General features: G+C 31.5%; 3 protein-coding genes across 3 annotated transcripts; all 3 read left to right on the top strand.

The window, feature by feature from the left end:
* On the top strand, positions 1-790 carry LOC133688797 (kunitz type trypsin inhibitor 111-like). The gene has a single exon (XM_062108413.1). It carries the CDS (start codon positions 71-73, stop codon positions 650-652), a length of 582 nt encoding a protein of 193 aa, XP_061964397.1. The 5' UTR covers positions 1-70; the 3' UTR covers positions 653-790.
* A 9163-nt stretch (positions 791-9953) lies between these two features.
* LOC133672426 (stemmadenine O-acetyltransferase-like) lies at positions 9954-11664 on the top strand. Its single transcript, XM_062092873.1, has 3 exons — positions 9954-11189; positions 11401-11414; positions 11571-11664. The coding sequence occupies exons 1-3, from the start codon at positions 9954-9956 to the stop codon at positions 11662-11664; spliced, it is 1344 nt and encodes a 447-aa protein (XP_061948857.1).
* A 478-nt stretch (positions 11665-12142) lies between these two features.
* LOC133697887 (uncharacterized) lies at positions 12143-14066 on the top strand. Its single transcript, XM_062120745.1, has 5 exons — positions 12143-12406; positions 12502-12567; positions 13034-13116; positions 13199-13401; positions 13865-14066. The coding sequence occupies exons 1-5, from the start codon at positions 12171-12173 to the stop codon at positions 13955-13957; spliced, it is 681 nt and encodes a 226-aa protein (XP_061976729.1). The 5' UTR covers positions 12143-12170; the 3' UTR covers positions 13958-14066.
* The last annotated feature ends 8163 nt before the right edge of the window (positions 14067-22229 follow it).

Here is a 22229-nt window from a genome sequence, read left to right as displayed (position 1 = left end):
ATCCTTACAAAACACCAAGTTTCAAAAGCACTATTAGCATACTATTTTTGTTGTTAAAGATAAGCAAACCATGTTGAAATTGATTGGAAGCTTGAGTTGCATATGGCTACTCATGGCCATATCTACCATGGCTCAAGACCAGCCTCCTGTGCTTGACACTGCCGGACGACCTGTAAGAAGTGGCGTAGAATACTACATCCTGCCAGCTGCAACCGATATTGCTGGTGGGTTAACACTAGTGGCTCGCAATGGATCCTGCCCATCTTTCGTTGGTCAAGAACCCCTCACACCAGTTGTATCACAGGGCCTTCCTGTTGTCTTCTCACCGTATGTTGCTGGAGAGACCATTGTTAGGGAATCCAGTAGCTTCATAATTGAGTTCTCAGCTGCCTCAACTTGTGTCAGCTCTACTAAATGGAACTTAGCTGCAAGAGATCCAGCAACGTCAAGGAGAAATATTGGGATAGGAAGCAGTGGAAGTTATTTCATGATTACCAAGGAGAACAATCTCTATTACTTGGCATTTTGTCCGGCTGATACTTGTAACATCTGTAGGTTTGATTGTGGCACTGCTGGCATCACGATAGAGAATGGCACGAGGTTTTTGACTTTGGATGGTCCTGTATTTCCTTTTAGATTCAGGAGGGCTTAAATTGCTATCATTAATGTAGTAGTGAAATAGGAGGCTATATTCTCCAAATAATGTCGAAAGGTTGGCCCTTTTGTCATTAAAATAGTAAATAAATGGAGACCACTCATGAATTATGATAATACAATTTATCTACTTCAATTTAGTAGTGTTTGATCTACTAATGCTTGTTTAGAACAAGTAACAAAATCATAATTGAATACACCTTTTAGTCCCCACGAATTATTTATTACAAAAAAAACCTATGGAGATAATTTACTTTGTACCAATACCCATTACACTTTATGCTACAGTATAATGATTATTTTGTACTTTAATGAAAAATAAATTTTTTATAAGATTTATTTGGTATTGTCAATTGGGAGTGCACAAGTCTTTTTTTTATTTAAATAGTAAAGTAAAAATATTTAATTCCCTTTAAAAGTAAAAAATCTAAATGGGCATCTAGGGGCTTTATAGATTTTTTCAGTTTTATTAACACGATAAAATGATGAAATTACTTTCACAATAAAAAAAATATAATGCTTCCGTATAAGAGTGTTTTTGTCTTTTTATTATGTTTGTTTTTATAATAATAAAAATTTCATTTAGGGGGTAATTAGTAATTTAATAAATATAAATATTATTAAAAAATGTTAGACGCGTGTGTGCAACGCGCATCCACATGCAGGGTGCCTACACATCTTTTGAGCAGTGCGTGTGGTGTCTCCCAATAGCCAAACACCGCCTTCTGCATGCTATAGCTCCTCCATGATGTAGCGACATGTATGACCAACGACTCTCTGATTTGGTACCGATAGCTTTTTCTCCTTTATTTTTTCTCCTATAGCTCCTCCATGATGCAACGACATGTATGACCAACGACTCTATGCATTCTAATAATTTTTTTAAATTTTTTTATATGTTAGATTTGATTTTTATTTTTTAAAAAAATAGATTATTTTTAAAATTAAATTTGTTTTGTAATTTCATACTCTTTTGATTTTTCTTCCTATTAGATTTGATATGTATTCTTTTAATATCCTATTAACACTTATTACCCACATCTTATTCAATACCAAATAGAAATCTGAAAATAGCCCCACAGCGACCACAAACCACAGCCATGGCGGCCATGCACCACCCTAGGTGCAGCTTCCTGCAGATTAACTTGTTTGGGTGGAACTATTCAAATGAGATTGGGCTAAATTTGAAATTTATGGATGATAGATAAAGATAAAATATAAAATAAATTTATTTTTAAAATAGTTTTAGAATAACTTTTTATTTTTTAAAACATTACCAGAAAATTGATAAATATAAACAGAAATATCGAGGGAATATTTCCGTTGGTAAATTTCCGAAGGATTTTACCGACGGAAATATTCCTTCAGTATATACCAAGGGAATTACCGTGAAAAAAACAATTAAAACAAAGCAAAAAAAAAATAATGAAGTGTTATTTTTACCAACGGAATTACCGATGGAAGAAATCCGTCGGTAATTCCGTCGGTAAATTTGTTGGTAAAAATGTGAACACTGTTCATCATGTCAATTACAAAGAGAATCACCGACGAATTGAAAAGTCGTCGGTGTTATTTCACGGTTTTCTGAAAAAATTCAATTAATTTAAAATTTTCATTTAAATATTACAGACGGAATCACCGACGGATTGAAAAATCATCGGTAATTTTTTGGCGGTTTCTATAAATTTTTTACGAAATTAAAAATTTAAATTAAATATTACCGATGAAATTACCGATGGAATAATTAAAAAATATTAATATTCAATTAGTCATCGGTAAATCCGTCGGTAAAGTGCCTCAATAAAAAATCTGAATCCCCTTATTTCACAAGAAACAAATCCATTTCTTATTATTATTCTTCCTCTTCTTGCTCTTCTACTTCTTCTTCTTCTTTTTCTCATTCTTCTTCACTATATGTAAAAAACATCATTAAGGTATGTCTTCTTCTTCTTCTTCTTCTTCTTCACTATATGTAAAAAACATCATTTCTTATCTATTTTTTTCTTTTCTTTTCTCTCCTCATCTCCTTCTCTTTTCCTCCATGCTTGGGTATGTCTTCTTATTCTCTCTTCTTTTATCCTCTTAATTTTTTTTAATTAATATTCTTAACGAAATTTTTTTTCTCTCCTTAGCTTCACTTGCAACTACATTAAGGTAAGATTTTTTTTTTCTTCTTTTTCATGATTTTTTTCACCATATTTGTTTTTTATTTTATTTTTAATTGTTTTTGTTCTTAATAATTGTATAAATGTTGTTGTGAGATTTTTTTTTCATATGAGATCAATTTTTAGTAGATTTATTTATAGGATTTTTAAATTTTTAGCAATTGCTGCTTCATTTTTTTCATATGAATTTTTTTAGTTGAATTTATTTTTTTGTTTTATTTTTTTGTTGCAAATTTGTTTGAGTTGATTTTCTTATTCTTTTTTCCAAGCATTTTGATTATATATTATAAAGTGTTAATTTATGTTAATTTAATTATTTTATAATTTTATAAAATGAATTTTTTTAAAATGTTTTTAAATAATTACCGAAGGAATTACCGACGGAAATTCCATCGATAAATCCGTTGGTAATAAAAAATATTATTACCGAGGGATATACCGACGAAATGAAGCGGATAAATTTATTTTTTTTATTACTAACGGATTTACCGACGGACAAAAAATTACCGACGAAAGATTCACCGACGGAGCATTTTTGATGGTGATTCCGTTGGTAAATTAATTACCGACGGAATATGTGTCTTATACCAACGGAAAAATTCCGTCGGTAAAACTGTTAAATCTTGTAGTGAAATCAAAATAAAAAAGATAATAAATATTTTCATTCTTCTTATATTATCCTAGTCTCTTTAAAATAAAAAATAAAAGAAGAAGATAGGAAGACATGTACCTTCTATCTTTATTACCTCCATATCAGTTGTAACGAAACGTAAACAAAATTATTGATTTGTTAATTAATAAACTAACTAGGCCAGATACAAAACCCTAATACCTCCATATCATAGTTTTTAACTTGATCTAGTAATAACATTTTTATAGAAGCATTGTTGTAACACAAATGAATGAAGCTGATAAATTGTTTCAAACAAACTTAGAACTCCATTCTAAAGTTTCCAATAAATCATTTAAAGTTTTGGAAAAATGAATGGCATTGTTTCAAGCTATAACAGCTAAAAAATGATTTATTTATTTATTTATTAATATAAATGTTTGAGCCAGCTTGTATGTACCTCGACGAATCTCACGATTCTTGAAGTTAACGACCATATAAACCTCTAATAACCATGAAATTTATAAAACTCGAATTAGTGATATCTAGAAAATAAATTTAAAACCTAATAAGTTGAGCTACACCTCTTAGAATTAACAAACAATCCATTTCGTTTACTGCAGTGGAAGCTTACCTACAGTAAAACCTCATTTAGTTTTAGCTTCTTTGTAATGTAATGTAATTATAATATAATATCTCGTACTTGTTCATGAAAAATTGGTAAATGGGCTAATGGGGCCAAATGTGAATGGAAGCACTCCGGTCCACTTTTTATTTTATTTTATAGGTTGAAACATTCCATTCTTTATTAACTTCAAATAAAGTGGTTCAAGGATAAACATTGGGTATATAGGCTTCAAAAACTCTCACACTCGTCTCAGATAAATTTATCTCCCAAGTTGGCTGGTGATAGTGGCAGCTCATGACCCAGATGTTGCAGTCGTAGCTGCAATAAGGGCTGCTTCACCTATTTGACCGCCAGAAAAAAGTTTGGGATCATAATTTTAATGGACTTTTCCTTTGAAAATGTAGCAATATCTGCCTCATTCCTATCTTTATATTTGATATGATATCGTCTTTATATTTGATATAATATCATAATTTTAATAACGAAATAGTCACAAGTTTGAATTTTATTATTTTTATTGTATTTGATAAAAATTTAACACAAGATAATATGAATCTGTATAAATTTATAGTCCACTTGAAGAAATGTGTTAGAGAATTATATAAATTATATCTTAGAGTCTCACCTAACTGCTTAGGTTTTTGGGTGAAATAATTATTTGATATGGTATCATAATATTAATAACCAAACGATCACGAGTTCTAATTTCACTATCCTTATTTTCTTTTCTAATTAATAGCATAATGTAGTTTTGACACTTTTACTTGAAAGGGTGTGTTATATAGAGGGTAACATCTTGACCAAGTGATCACAAGTTTAAATTTTACTATTCCCATTTTAATTAATAAAAATTAAGCATAAAATAATATGAGTTTATATAAATTTCAATTCCAAAATATTTTTATTTGAGGATATGTATTAGAAAGTAATAGAGATTGTTGTACTTAGTAATCATGAAATATTTTCTTGTTTTTCTTGTCAAAGCACTTGTTAGGTGATTGTTCAGTGGGCGGAGTTAGGATGATTTGTTAGAAGGAAAAAAACTAATATAACAATATATTATATTTTTTTTACTCTATTTTTTTTTTTTGGATTCGAGGAAACCTCACTCCCCGGAAAGCGCACTTTGTGGGCTCAGGTGAACGAGTAAAACCCCAGCTGTCCCAGGCTCTTACAAGAGGTGCACGCCCTGACTCTAACTTGAGACCTACTATGCAGATTTCAAGCCCTTTACTCTATTATACATACATGAGTTGTAAAAACAAAATGGTTGCATGATTTAATTTTATTTAAAGAACTTATTATAAATATATAATAACCTTTGTACATGTAAGAAGTTTATAGTAATATAAAATTGAATCAAAGCTATAAAATTAATTTTATTTTTATAATGCATCAATCACTTTAATTTTATTGGTATTTATATCTATATAAAAAAAGCAAAAACAGTAGAATTAGATAAAAACACTTCTCGAATTCTTAATAAATATTTCAAAACAAAACATAAATAGATTTTAAATTTGGATCATCAGTTACTTTATTGTGATGGAAGATGAATTAATTTTGGTGGCTCTCCTCAGTTCTTTCCATTTGTATTTTTATTTCTCTTTTTTATTTTCTGTATTTGGGCTCCAGAGAGTTAACAGGGCAAAGCAAATTGAGTTGGAAAAGTTGTTTATGATTTTATTTTCCACGTACAGAACAAAGAAATTTAAAGTCAAAAATAGCAAATGTCTGTATATATCTCAAAATAAAAGAATTTATTATTGGAAGAGTTCATTTATTTAAAGTAAAAATATTAAATCTTCCTACCCTTGAGCACTAAATAATAATAAAAATTAAAATATTTTGCAGGACCCGGGTCATGCTTGACTCCCCTTAATTCCGTACCTTCTAGATTCAGGAGGGCTTAAGTTACTACCAAATGGGTGGCCATATGCTCCAAATAATGTCAAAGGGGTGGTGGCCCTTTTTGTCATTAAAATAGTAAAAAAATGGAGACCATTCATGTACAATGATAATATAATTTATATACTTTAATTTAGTAGTATTCATTTCAATTTAATTATAATGTTAAATTTAAATTTAATTAATAAATAAGTTAATTTATATATTTAAAAGAGATAAAATTCAATTTATTTTGTTTCCTATATTACCCTCATTTTACAAAGATCTTTTTTTAAAAAAAGATGGATAAATAATTATTTAGGGAAAGTTAATTTTAACATTAAATTTTTTAAAAGAATTATAAATCAGAGGGATTGACTTCTAATTTGTTTTGTACTAGTTTTAGAGATTAAATTTTATTTGAAATTTAATTATTGATATTAAAGATGATATTTCATTACAACCAGTGAATTGAATTCATATATTATTAATGAATTAAATATATAGCTTGGTTAATAAAAAAAGATCATGGTAAGAATATGTTGATGAGTCTAGTTGATCCCTAAATGTAAAGGCGTAATGTCAATAGAGCCCTGCAAATTGAAAATCGCCTCGTGCCTAGTTGTTTAAGAAACTGTTCAGACGAAGCTGGGCCAATTGTGAATATGTGGATATGAGTACCCTTTGATAATGCTTTATTACTGCTTTCGTCAATAGAAGTGGTCCGAGTACAAAATCCCCATTGATTTCGTCTGAAGTTCATATTAGCTGGCTATATTTAGCCTAAAACCACATTTCTGATATATATTTTTTTATTAATATGAGTGCGTGTTCGAATCAGTTTGTATGCATCTCGATTAATTTTATCAATTCTAAAATTAACGATCATATAACTCGTGATTCATTAATATAAAAACTAGCTTAAATTGAATTAATAAAAAATTTAATATTTTTTTCAAATAAAAAATTAAATATTAAATTAATTCAGATAAATAAAAATATAATTATGGCTTAACTCGTCGGCTAGGATGATAAATAAAAGACTTATTCATCTGAACATTCAACGATCAAACATTGTTGTTGGCTATTTGGATAAGTTACTTATCTTTGGATTAATTGAAGATAGTTTAAATTTTAACATTGATGCAGTAGAGGTTTTTTTAAAATGTGTGTGAATATATAAAAAAAATGTTTTTTTAAAGAATCTCGATTATCTAATAGTTGTATATTGAATAATTTTATTTTCTGATGAAACAAGTTCTGCGGTGATTCAATTTCCTAAATTATTACTTATTAACAACAATAAAAGAATTGAGGGCTGCTTGCAATGTTCATATTAGTTACCTCTTTTATTTTTCTTTTCTTTATTTTATTGTAGTTTTATTATTCAATAATTTATTGATTTTAAATTCATCTTTATAATTTGTTCCGATTTATTTTCTTTAAAATTATTACAGTGTTAAATAAATATCCTAATATTTAGTTGGTGCTCGATTTCATGATGACTACATTTATTATCATATAATTAAATAAAAAATAGTTTTTTTTAAAATAGAGTTATTAAATCCACTAGAGTTCATTACTTGGATCGCAGATTTAGTAGGTTAAATTGCAAAGTCCCGATCATGCAATATCTCATCATCTCAATATTAAGAAAAACAAGATATTATCTCGATTTTTTTTAAGTCAAACCATGTTTTATCTAATTTTGGTGCTCGATTAATGTTTTGATTTGATAAAATAAGATAAAATTATATTAATGTAAAATAATTAAGGTTTAAGGGATCAAAATTGAACCTAAAACAAATATGGTGGGCTGGGATGGACAAGCAGGGTAACTTTATTGGCGCATGAGTCACATACGCTAGCTTGTTGAGGCAATTCACCATGTTTAGGTGGCACATGCAGCTACTTTTGATGGCGAAACACAGTTGTTCACAATTGCAATGGAAGCAATGTGACAAGCTTTTGATGACAAGCTTTTCTTCTCCACTCTCTTTTCTCTTTTCTCTCTTCAAGAATTACACTTATCTACAAAAATAATAATAATAATAATAAAATAAAGGTGTCCTATCTTTTTTTAAAAAACTTGATCTTCATGCTTTTAAATGTTATTTTTGCTTTAGACCCTTTTTTAAAAAAATCATTTTTTATTTAATTTCATCCTTTTATATTGGGTTGGTTAAGAATTGAACTTTGTGATTTTTTTTATTTGAGTGATTTTAATCTCATAACCTGGGTTATAAATTTAAAAGGTTAACCTAATTTGACATCAATCTTTTTTTTATTCCTTTTTTACACTGATTTTCTTTATTAATTGCATCCTTCAACATTGGGTTTGTTGAATATTGAGCTTCATGATTTTCTTCATTTTTCTTCACTTTATAAATATTGATATTTTTATTATAATTCAAAGTATTAATATAAAAAATATTATTATTTGTGTTATAAATATACTTGGAATTCTTAATATAATTATTTGTGTTAAAATATTATTATTATTTTTAATTCTAAATATTCATATAAAAAATATTATTTTTTGAGTTATAAATATTATTGGATTTCTAAATATTATTATTTTTGTTATAAATATTATTATTTTTATCATAATTCTCTTGAGTGTTCTAGATGCAGAACCAATTGGCCTTAAGTCTTGTGTCATGACCCAATTCTATTGGATCCAATGTTAGGACCCATTTCGCATGGGTCCTACGTCCGGACTCAAGTTTCTTGGGTCCTGGATATGGAGGCAATTGACTTGTGTCCTACCTCTAGACTTAATGTTCCTGGGTCTTGAGTTTCTAAATATAATTATTTGTGTTATCAATATTATTATGTTTATTATAATTAAAAGTATTCATTTTAAGAATAGTATTGTTTTTATTATAAATATTATTATTTTTATTATAATTGAAAGTATTAATATTAAAAATAGTATTATTTGTGCTATAAATATTATTATTTTTATTATAATTCTAAGTATTAATATCAAAAATATTATAATTTGTGTTATAAATATTATTGGGTTTCTTAATATAATTATTTGTGTTATAAATATTATTATTTTTCTTATAATTCAAAGTATTCATATCAAAAATATTATTATTTGTGTTATAAATATTCTTGAGTTTCTTAATATAATTATTTGTGTTATAAATATTATTATTTTTCTTATAATTCAAAGTATTCATATCAAAAATATAATTATTTGTGTTATAAATATTATTATTTTTTTATTATAATTCAAAGTATTAATATAAAAAATATTATTATTTGTGGAATCAATATTTTTATTTTTATTATAATTCTCTTAGGTGCACCAGACGCACTAAACGTAGCACCAATTAGCCTTGGGTTCTATGTCGGGATCCAATGCTCTTAGGTCTTGCATTAGTATTATAATTAAAATATTATTTTTTGTATTAAAAATATTATTTTTTGTATTATAATTAATATTATTAATAAATTTGAAAAAAAATTATTATTATCATTAATAATTTTTTTTAAAAAATATATATTATTACTATTGAAGAAAAAACATTATTTTTTAAAAAATTAAAAAATATAAGAATTTAGATAAACAAGTTAAATATTATTTTTAATAATATAAATATTATTATTGGGTATGGTGTTCTTGCCAATCTCAATAGATCTGACAATATTGCAGCTAGACATAACACTTGTGAATTGTGATGAATCTTAGATTCTTTTATATCTTTTATAAAAATAGAAAGTTGGCCGCGGACCTAACTAGTTAGGTTTATGGAGTTACAACTTAAGTTATGGAGTTACAACTTCAGTTAATTAATTCTTTGTATTTAAGGAGGATGCGTTAACTCAAGTAGTTACAAGTATGAACATAGTCAATCTGTTATTTGACCGGACCAAAGTAACAGACTTGGATACCAGGTATGTTTATTGTCTTAACATGTTAGCAAGGATCAATGTTGTAATTTATTTTCAAAATTCTGAACATTGCCTAGTACTGATTCAGGTACCAGGCTACAAGATGGAGGTTCAAATTCTGTCACAGAAGTTCATAAAACCCTACAGTCAAACCCCACTTCACCTAAGGAACATGAAGGTATCATTGATTGATCAACTTGCTCCTCCGGCGTATACACCTATGATTCTCTACTATTCTGCTGTTAACGGTGAGAAGACGATGTCCGAAAGGGATAACAGATTTAACAGGTTAGAAAAATCATTATCAGAGACACTGGCATGCTATTATCCATTAGCAGGAAGATATATTGAAGACAGGAACATGGTTGATTGTAATGATGATGGGGCATTATTCTTGGAAGCTAAGGTGAGTGGCCAGCTTGCTCAACTTGATCTCCAGGGAGCGGTTGATGTTAAGTCGTTGAATAGATTCGTTCCATTTGGAGATGAAATGGCCTTTAATCCTATAGTACTAGCAGTTCAAATCAACAAGTTTGACTGTGGTGGGTTGGTCATTGGTGTGTGCATATCGCATAGGGTAGCTGATGGTCACACTATGGGGGCATTCCTAAAAGCATGGGCTACAGCCTGCCGAGCAGGGATGCATGAAGTGATCCGGCCTAGTTTTGATGCAGGAGCTCTATTTCCGGCAAGAGATGTCTTACGTTTCGGTACTCCAGTTCCTAGAGATCATGGAAGTCAGATTGTCACAAAAAGGTTTGTTTTCGATGGAGAAAAAATAAGCAGTCTGAAGGCTAAAGTTATGTCCTATGCTCGTGATTCAGACGTCAAACGCCCTCCTTCGCGGGTGGAGGTGGTGACAGCACTATTATGGAAAGCTCTAATAGGCGTAGCTCAAGCAAAACATGGAAAACTAAGACCTTCTTTGCTAACCCTTCCATTAAATCTTCGGGGGAAAGTGGATCTTCTGATTACAGAGAATTCTTTTGGAAACCTCTACAGGATGGTCGGTGTTCGATTTAATCCTAAGGAGAGTAGTTCAGAGATGCATCATTTGGTAAGTCTGCTCAATGATGCAGTAAACAAGGCCAACAAAGATTGCGAAAAAGTGGTAAATTCTGATGATGTGATAGCTATGGTCAGTAAATCCATGGAAGAAATACATAACGGAGCAAGGAATGGGGATCTAGATATCTGTGTGGTTCCTAGCTGGTGTAAGTTTCCTTTTTACCAAATTGATTTTGGCTTTGGAAAACCAACTTGGTTTAGCAGTGTGCATAAACCTTTGGAAATAGTACTTCTTGTGGATACCAAATTTGGGACTGGAATTGAAGCTTGGGTGAGCTTGGAAGTAAAAAATATGCTTCAGTTCCAACAATATATATCAGCATATTAAGGCCATCACTTCTATCAACAATATATATCAGCATATATCGCAGCAGTGCAGCAATACTTCCTCAGATGACATCTATTTTAAAGCTATTCAATTATCAAAATCAAGTTTCAATAATCAAACAGGGGTTTATGACATCTAATTTTATGTTCTTCAGGATTTTATGTGCCTGTAAATTGGGTTTTTATTTAGAAACCGAAGGAAATTAACCTCATTTTATCAGTTTCTAATAGACTCCACGTATTTAAACCTTCAAGATTAACCAGTAACTGGATATCCTTTCTCTCCATGTTTGATTTTCTTCCAAAAATTCCCTATGCGGTTCAGGGATGCTCGTGAGGAATTCAAGGTGGAGGCATTTACAATCGAGTCCGAGGGACTGTACCATACTGCGTTGGCTGTCGCCATGGAAGAGATATGAATCATATGGTGATGGTGATGGTTCCATCTATGGAATTTTCTTTTAGAAAACAGAGAATTAATGGCTTGTTGATCACTTCTTGAAGAAAGTTGCGTGTGTGCTAAGTGAAACTAGAAGAAGTTTGGCGTCTCAGCAACTTGTTCGAAATTATAATCAAATGTTTAACTCAGAAACTTGGAAAAAAATGTAAGCAAAGAAAAAAGAAAATTACCAGGTCAAGTCTAAAATGCAGCAGCATCCTTTCTCTTCTCCCCCACAAGGAAATTCAAGAAATTGTCAGTAAAGTTCAAGAGAGCCGAAAGGAAGAAGTCTTGAAAGAGTCACAAGTTTTAACTTGCAAGGAACAGTCTAAGAACATGGCATGCTCTAAGACTTATGTTAGGTTTAAACCAATAGCTTGAAGTGACAAAATTTACATCATCACTTGGCCTTCAAGGATTCTCGCATGAAAATGCGTCAAGAATCAAGACCTTGTACTCCTTTATCAAGCACACAATCTGCCCTTTATGCAGCTCATAAAGACTGGCTTTTTGACAATTGACATATTATCATTAACTATGTCGGCTAAAAGGTCTTGGACTTCTTACAATCTACGAAGTTTTCTCGAACTAATTCATCGTTACAGAGCCAGCTCCAGCAATGTTTCTACAGTGTCCAAGATCGGACAGGGTTTATCATTTCATCAAGGATTGCAGTTGATTAATGCCAATTGCCAAGAAGGGAGACGATTCGATTCCAATATGTAATCTTGCTTCTCAAGTTTTCACTTTATTTTATTTTATTTTTTTATCTTTTTTCAAACTTGTGCAAATTTTTTTTTTCCTGTACATAATCTAGGATGAAGAGTGGCAAGGTTGCCCCAGCGCCGGTTCCAAATCCTCCCGGAAGTAACTTCCCCCGTTGGTATGGTCTCACTTTGCACCATAGTTGTTAGACGGGATTCAAGAACTAAGCGGAAAAGAGCCCATGTCATTGAATCATTGAATTAATTTAAGAGTCATCGACTCAATTATTTTATTAAAATGATTTCATTTAGTTATTTTATTATTCTTTGTTTTTTTCTCTTGGTGTTAACCCTATTAACTTTGAACTGGATTTGAATGGAGTTCGAACAAATCACTAAAAAACTAGCTAAGTTAATCCAGTTTTTATTTAATCAATGTTTTGTCTAATTTAATTAAAAACCCAATGCAGGTCGAGTTTTGATCTTAAATTTTCTAAATCAACTTGTGTGTGTGTGTGTGTGTGTGTGTGTAAACTAGACCTATTTATCGAGGCATGGTATTATTTTTATGAAGCCAAAGCTAGCTAATTGATTGAGTTATTATTATTTGGAGAATAACATTGCAAGGAAAATCATTCCATGCAGGGCAAAATGGATCTTGGGAACTATACTATCCATCTTACTACCTTTTTGGCAGCAAGAATGGGAGAAGCTCAGAAGGATGGAAGGTACAGACAGAAAAACTTAATAAATGCTCATAGACATGCATAACTAAATCTTGTTTATCAACTTGGGAGACTATGATTTTAGGAGAATCGGAAATTATTGTTGAAGAGGTTGAACATGTAGCAGAGGTGGTAGAAAAGGTGGCGACTGTGGCGGAGAAGGTATCAGAAGAGGTGGCTGAAATGCTGCCTGAAAACGGAAAACTAAAGGAAACAGCTTTGTTGATAGAAGCCGTTTCAAAAGCAACTGCCTATGATGCTAAACTAACACAAGACTTTATTCACAAGGTAAGTTGTAACAAGAGATTTCAACTGGCATAATTGCATAAAGTTTGCAGAAACTCGAGGGACAAATCTTTAAAGCTAAGATTCACTATTTGCACCCCATGCTTTCATCAATTCATCAAAAAAGCCCCTGTGTTATCACTTCGGTCAATTAAGCTCCTGTATTTTCTATTTCAATCAAATATAAAAAGGTGGGAATGGTGGGGGTGAGTGAAATTAAAGAGAATGAAAGAAAAACTGGTGATAATTATTCCAGAAGTGAGAAAGCCTACTCAATTGGCTAAAGTAAGTTTCCTAATAATAGCAAGTTATACTCAATTGATTGAAATCTAAAATACAAGGGCTTATTTGACCAAATAGATAATAGAAGGGCTCTTCTGATGAATTTGTGAAAACAAAGAGTGCAAATTGTGAGTTTATGCAATCTTTAAAACATCAAAGTAATTGTTTCTCGTAAAACGTGCAGGTGGATGCTGTGAGGCATGACATTGATGACTTAGAGACGATGGTTGAACCCGTAATAGAAAAGCTTGTGCAGCAAAACTCTCAAGGAAAGTGAAACGGTGAAGAAATCATCAGTTGCCTTTGTAACTGCAGTGCTCCTATGTACTAACACAAGCAAAGTATATGTTTCTTTTCAATCAAGAAATGAATCTACACATTGAACATGGATCTTCTCTGTAATTATGAAATCATTCATATTTGAGAATGGTTATCAGATAATGTTCATTTTCAGAATAAAAGCTAACGGTAGAATTGGCTAAACTTGTAAGCAACTGCAGATAATTATAAAATCAAAACCCCAGATCTGAAACAAAGAAAAAAGAAAAAAAAAGTCCCAGTGTAGAGAATTATCTCTTCAAGATAGGGAATGATATTATATTAACCAGAGTAATGTTGTCTTCTAGCACTTGTAGCCTACAGAAGAACCAGTTGAATCAAAAATCATGTCGGCCAAGAAATGATATTCAAATCTAATAGGTGATTAACCAAGGTGGTCAATAAATAGCAGAATGCACTGAAACTGATTGTTTTCAGCCACAAGACAAACAAATATGCTGCAGTATCGAAGTAGGATTGGATCTGTCAACCACTTTTAAAAGACTAGCTGTATAGGATTCAAGAATTTCAGATGATAATTTTCGCCGGTAATCCCAAATTAGAAAGGAAAAAACTACACTCACTTCAGGGTTTCTTTTTTGTTATACAAGGAATAAACTGAATCTTGAAACAGTAATGTGTTAGATTCGTAGGAAAGAAGGTTGATGCAAGTATAAAAACATCAGGAAAGGAACAACTGCTGTGTATGTCCTACCTAAAACATTAAAAGAAAAAATATGTGATGCTTTTTTCTTCTTTCTTTTTGCTTTTTGGAATTTATTTTTTTTCAATGTAACATTCTCTGCAATTACAGTAAAAGTACTAAATCAAAGGATTCGAAACTAAACTATAAAACAGAACAACAAGTCTAATCCAAAATTTTTGTTGAAGTTTATTTTGATTTATAAGTTCTTTTTTTTTTGTAGATCCCTCAATAAGAAAGACCTACCTGAAAACAACAATAGAGAAGGAAAATAATTAGTTACCATGATTCTAGCCACAAAAATGATCAAATGGTGGTGGTTATTGGCATTTAAATTGCCAGAAGAGTGAATCAAGTCTTAAATCGATCGAGGCTTGGGAAAATTTAGGGTCTCGGATTGATTTTTTGTTTTTTGACTGACACAAGTGGGTTTGTTGAGTTGTGTATGTTGTTTTTCAGGTGTTTTCAATTGAAAATAGGTTTTTTAGTCTAAAAAACAAAAGACAAGTTTCTGCCCATTTTCGAACCAAGCATGACTGGCAGAATTTGTGCCCACAAGCCTGAAGCTGGTAACAGTCCTCAAACTCACACAGGCAAATAGGGCAGGCAATGTTATCACCTTCATATCGTTTGACAGATCTATTAACACTGACAGACCGTGCATAGTTATGAATCATCTCCTCCACTCTAAGTCTCAGATCCTTTTTTCCAGTAAAAGAGATAACATGTCGCCTTGTATTAAGCATAAGTTCAGCCTCAGGGAGCTTCTCTTTGAGCCCAAGCAATTCAGGACCAAACTTCTCCACCACCTTCTTCACAAGATCATTCGGCATGGCTCACCTCAAAGACGGATATCTGTTTGCTGCTTATCACGGAATGCTAGAAGAGATGCTACTAACTTCTGTTCCGTAAGGGCTGCTTGGTTCTCTGGGCCAAAGATCCTGATGGTGAGGTTCTGCCTATCAAATAGAATGCATGTTCCCATTTGTTGCTGCACTGACTTCATGAGCATGATGCCATCTCTGGAGGAAAGAAGCTGCAGAACAATTGGGGTGAGGCTACCATGATTTACTGTCTTTCCATTCATCAGCTGCTCCAGGAGCCTTTCAACTCTGCTACAGTCCTTGTTGCACTAGCAGGTATCTGCACTCTATAAGAGCCATTCTCATTCCTTTCTAAATTGCAGCGGACACCTGCATAGTCAAATTTGTTTGCACAAGATTATTAGGTTCAGGAAATAATAAATAATTGGCATTTCTTGTATTAAATCATAGGGTTAGGTTAAACAATATGAAAAAAGAAAAGAACAAGGACTAGTGTATCCCAGAAGAAAGATGCTTAAGATCCACAATCCTAGGATCAAAGTGAGTGTCATCCATCCAAAGGATATTTGTAGAGCTTCCCTATTTCCCTGAAGCTCAACGTTTTGTCCCATGCATATGCTTGAAATTCCAAATCAGTGCTGACATGAACCAGCCATAATTAACGATACTTGTTCACAGAAAATTTGATTGTTAAACTCAAGATACTTTTGTTACCAGGAAATTTTTTTTAATAAATAACAGTTTTTTAATTTGAAAACCAATATGAATCAACCTAATAGATATTTAATTTGAGAATTTAGAGGCGAGTTAGTTCAGGAGTACCGGACCATGTTCCTAAAAATTTAGAAAAAAAAAAGTTTTACTTAAAATTAATATATTTTTTAGTATTTTTAGATCGTTTTATGCGCTAATATAAAAAATAAAAACAAAATATTATTTTGATATATTTCTTAATAAAAAACATTTTAAAAAATAAATACAACCACACTCCCAAACACACCCGAATTTAAATGAACCCGTCAAACCAAAAAACCGAAAACTAATAAACTTCTCTTTAGTCAAATAAACAAACAATAACAACAAGACAAGAGCATAACCAAGTACCAATAACTTCAATATTATCATTGTAAGACAATTAAACACAAAAAAATCATACTTTTATTTTTATTTACGAAGCTAAAATAAGGATATAAAATATAAGGTGCTAAGCCTAAACCAATCATATAACGATACAAGTATCTTCAACAGCCATTGTCACTATATATTTTTTGTGTGAAATAATCCAATTCAATCAATATTAATTATGTTCATCAATGATTGATTGGCAAATGTATTTATTTTTATACAAATAATTAGTTTCTTCCAATACCTTAGTATTACATGAACAACGACAGAAAAAAATTATAATTATTGTAAACACGATATGAAATGTATTAATATATTTAGATATGATTTCTAGATCTTTAGTTTCTAACTAAGATTTCAGAAAAACCCCTATTTTGAGACCATGTGCTTGTATCAGATTGGCAATTTGAACCCTGTATTAATAATTTTGCGAGTTTATTCATTACATTTAGAACTGATTTCAATTGTTAACAAAAATCTATGTAAAAAATGTTTTTTACTGATACGCTCCATCAAAATCTTGACTCCATAGAGAGAATCACATAGTAATCATGTGAATTTCTCATAACTAGCAATCTTGAAATTAAAAACAAAAACGGAAAGAAAATAACTTACAAATATTTTGTTTATTTTAATTAATTTTAGTTCTTTTAAAAATCAAAGCTAAATATTATATTATACTCTAAAAGACGTGGGAAAAATAGTATACATTTACTGAAAACATAGACTCATTGCACTGTGAATCATGTTTGTAAACATAGAATGTTTGTACTCTAGACGATACTGTAGCGTCATGAAGGTGTTTCCTCTGCTTTTTTTAGTAAAAAAGTGTTGCTAAGAACGTTGTCTTTTATGTTTTTTATGTGAAAAACTATTGGGTCTAGCTGCCTAAATCGTTTCCAATAGATGTTGGGTCTGGCTCGCAGCCATACTCAAGGCTATTGGATCTGGCTTTGAGCCAAACTCATATATGTCCAATTTTAGATATTTTTGCCTTTGTAGATTTTTTTTCTTTTCTCTTAGTGAATTTTTTTTTCATACGGTGAAGACAAAATAAATTGATAAGACTTTTTTTTTATATTATATAAAAGTTGGGTGATGATAATATTTTTTTCATTTGAAGTTAGGTTAGTTGAATTTCTTTTCCCTTAGAAGTCAGACATGTTAGCAGGACCCAATAGAGATGGGCCCTACTGCCAAGCAAGACCTAATAGAGATGGGCAACACCTAATACATACAATGAATAGCGCATAACAGAGCAACGCCCAATACACTAGCAACTAATTTCTTTCCCTTTATTTTTTCCCTTTAAAGATATTTTCAATTTTATTTTTTCCCTCTTTGATTTTTCTTTTCTTTTCTTTGATTTAATTTTTTTTCATATTGTAAAAGGGAAATAAATTGAAGAGACTTTTTTTTATATTGTACAAGAGTTGGATGATGATAATTTGTTTTTCAATTGAGGTTAAGTTGAATTTTCTTATTAAACCTTGTTTGTTTTTACTTTTCAAAAATGCTTTAAAAAGATTTGAATTTTTATTTTATTTTTTTCTTTACTTCAAATAAATATGTTGTGATGTTTTTGTATTATTTTGATGTGATAATATAAAAAAAATATCTCAATACATTTTTTTAAAAAAATATTTTTTAAGATATTTTCAATTTTATTTTTTTACAATATTGGGTCTAACTCCGCAACCAAACCCAAACCCTTTGATCTGGTTGTGGAGCCAGTTGATGTTTTTGTATTATTTTTATGTTATGATATAAAAAATCAATTTAAAAAAATAAAAAAAATATCATCTCAATATATATATATATATATATATATATATATATATATATATTTTTAAAAATAATCGTTATGTAATAATATAATAACTAGCATATTGGCCCGCGCTCCACAACAAGTTAATAAAAAAAATTTCAAGTACAAAATTTTTTGAAATAGGTTAAAAGCACAGAATGTATTTGCACCATCATCACCTTCAAATAAAGTATTTTCTATAGTAGCACTATGAATAGCGCAACGCATAACAACACCAAATACATCAGCAATTAATTTCTTTTCCTTTAACTTTTTTTCCTTTTAAGATATTTCTAATTTTAATTTTTTCCCTCTTAATTTTTTCTCTTATGAATTTTTTTTCTTACTGTAAAGAAAAAATAAATTGGTGTGATTTTTTTTATATTGTAAAAAAGTTGGATGATGATAAATTATTTTCATTTTAGGTTGAGTTGAATTTTCTTAGAAAAATGATTTTAAAAAAATTAATTTTTTATTTTTTTACTTCAAATTAATATTTTTTGATGTTTTTTTATTTTTTAAATATATTTTTTAAAAAATATATTGAGATTGGGTATGGCTGCGCAACCTAACCCAATAGTGTTGGGCCCTGCTGTCCAGCTGGATCCACTAGAGTTGGGCCCAACAATATTGAGTTCGTCTTTGTAGTCAGACCCAATACTATTTTGAGTCTAGTTTGGCCTTCAGATTCAATAACATTGTCACCAGACTCAAGACACTTAATATATTCTCTATATTATACATATTTTTTTTACATTTGAAAAAACAAATTGTTATTCACTCGTTTCGGAGCGCAAGTCAATATGCTAATTTCGGTTAAAATTATGTCGCCCAACGCCACGAATATTTTCCAACGCAAGTTTTAATATAACAAATAGATTTTTGTTAGCAATTGAAATAGTTGGATTGAATTGCCTAAATGATTGTCTGAAACTTTTATTTCACTACAAGATTCGATAGTTTTACCGACGGACAAATTCCGTCGGTGTGTGATTAGAAGTTTGTCGGTGATTTTTTTACCGACGTCATCACCGACGGATTACGTCCGTCGGCTTTACCTTCGTCGGTGATTCCAATTTCCATCGCCATATCGGTCGGAAAAACAAAAAAACCATTTGCCAATGGTTTTACAGACGGAAGTTGCATGCCAAAAAAAAAGATTCCCGCTTGAAATATACCAACGGATTTTTAGTCCGTCGGTGATATTCCCGCTTGAAATATACCGACGGATTTTTAGTCCGTCGGTGATATTGTGATTTACCGACGGAAACAAACCGTCGGTAAATCTATCGGTGAGTGTATGAAATACCGACCGAATATGTCCGTCTGTAAATTCGTCGGTACTTGTGGAAGCTATTGTTTAATGCCGACGGATTAAGTCCGTCGGTAAGTCTGTCGGTAAAATCCTTGGCAATATTTTTTTTCTGAATTTGTTTTTAAAAAATTATTTAGGATATATAATATAAAACTATATAAATTAATTGTAATACAAACCAATTATACAAATAAAATTTATATTAAACATAAAAAAAAACAATATTAAATAATATTCATTACAAACTGAATATGTTTCAAGAAAAATATTAAATGAAGTTTTAAAGGTAAATAATGTTGATTACAAATTAATATAAAGGTGGAGCTGGTGGAGGAGGAGGAGATCCTGATGGAGGTTGGTGGTTATACGGCCAAAAAAGATTAGGCGCACATGTTCCACTATTTGACAAGTTCATAATCATTTCGCGAAGCTGTTTATAAGCCGCTTTTTGTTGTTCATGAGCCGCTTCATACTCTGGTTTTTGTTGTGCTTGAGACGCTCTGAGTTGCTCAGACTCCGCTCTTTGTTGTGCATGAGACGCTTTGAGTTGTGCGTACTCCGCTTCTAGGTTATCGTATTTCTCGGTGAGCTGAGCCGTGTGTTGCTGCAAGGCCACGAACTCTTTAGATTGAGAGCTCGATATTGATTGGGAGCTCCCAACAGTTAAAACACTACGGGTCAACCGCAAGTTGTCGGCCGTAGTGTTGGAGAGCCCGTAAACCCGATTTTTATCGGGTCCACCTGACGAGCCAACCTCCATCCACAAATCCAGATCGAATTCCGGATGGGTCAAAATATCGTCTCCGTATCTCTCCCTCAACCGATTATTATAAGTCTCCTGAAAATAAAAATAAAAGTAATCATCATATTCAATACATTGAACATAATAACTTACAAAATAAAATGGTTAAAAACAAACATACCACGAAATGCTGAGCACGGTTATCAACGAACTGTTGCGCCCCCTTCTGACGGTCTTGACTCCGCACGTGCGTCTCCACAAACAGCTCCATCGGGCTCGGCTCACGTCCAAGAGACGCAGCCTATAATGAAAAAAGATATATTAACAATAACTGAATTTAACGATATATTTCATGTAAATTAATCTTACCATCCGTTTCGCATGTACAGCAAACGGAACGGAGCCGCCAGTATGCGTTGTCACCCCGCCATGAAGTGGCCGATTCCGGTTGCCAGCACCGGACTGTGAGCGTCGCGTGAACCGCTCAGACGTCACGTGCTCAAGATAGTGCGGCCATATATCTTCCGGGATGTATATCGATTTGAAATTCCTCCAAACCGCAACATCGTTCCAACCTTGGAAACCCCTATCCCTCGCGAGTTTTTTTGCCTTTTTCTATGCTTCATACCAAAAATCACGCAACCTACTTCACGCAACCAAAAATTACATTTCGAAACATAAGTTTTTATCTAAAAAAAATCCTGTATTATTTTCGATCTTACCTAGTTGCCGCGTGATTTTCCCACACCCTCCTCACAACAGTGTTATGCTCACTGTCCCAGCAGAATTTGTGCTGTGTATAAATAAACAAGTTTAAATAAAAATAATAATTTATTTACAATTATATTAATAAGCTGAAAATTATAAATTAATACCAACCTCAAACCTGTTAAACCATGCATTGATTTGAGGCATCCATTCAGGATGCTTGGATAACTGACTCCATTGAAATAATGGAATCTCCATCGATGATTTAAACGCCGATGATATTACTCGAGCGGCTTCAATGTTTGTGAACCTGAAAATAAATGAAATAAATTCAATAGTGATTACTTCATAAATTATGTTGTAATTTTAAAAAAACTAAAACCTTAACAAACTTACATTGAAAGGTCGTCCTTCCACTGTGCCTCGTACTTGCGGGTAAATTGATTCCGCTGCGAAGGCACGCTGCCTCTGCGCTGTGAAGTACCGCTAGAAGAGGCAGCATCGGTCGACGGCGCAGGTGGTGTAGGTGCCTCTTCTTGAGAGGCACCTAAGGAAATATCATCATCGCTGCTAGACGAACTAGCTGCGACCGCACTTGAGCGACCAGCTCTGGTTTTCGTTCTACGCATCTACACAATTTGATACAAATAATTATATAATTAAATTCAAATGTAAAAAAAAATTTCGACAGCACCTCCCCTATACCGGATACTACCCAAATCCACAAACTTGCACATATTAACAATAGCCACAACCAATTTACCCAATCTATACTAACCCCGAACAAGATAACAAGGTTTAGGCAGGAAAGAGATATAAAAAGTGCAGATTATGTTTACTTTAGCTTCCAACAAATGTAAATCATTCAATAATAAATTTAAAACAAGCAAGCCCATGAAAACAGAAAAAAATAGACCAACAGTGAAGACAACTTCTTGATAAAAAAGAATGCCTCAGTTTTCTCAACATACAAATCCATTTCTACTCTTGAAAATAAAGACAAAAAA

This window comes from Populus nigra, chromosome 1, assembly GCF_951802175.1.
Source record: "Populus nigra chromosome 1, ddPopNigr1.1, whole genome shotgun sequence".
Lineage (NCBI taxonomy): Eukaryota > Viridiplantae > Streptophyta > Magnoliopsida > Malpighiales > Salicaceae > Populus > Populus nigra.
This window is presented reverse-complemented; position numbering and strand designations above follow the sequence as displayed.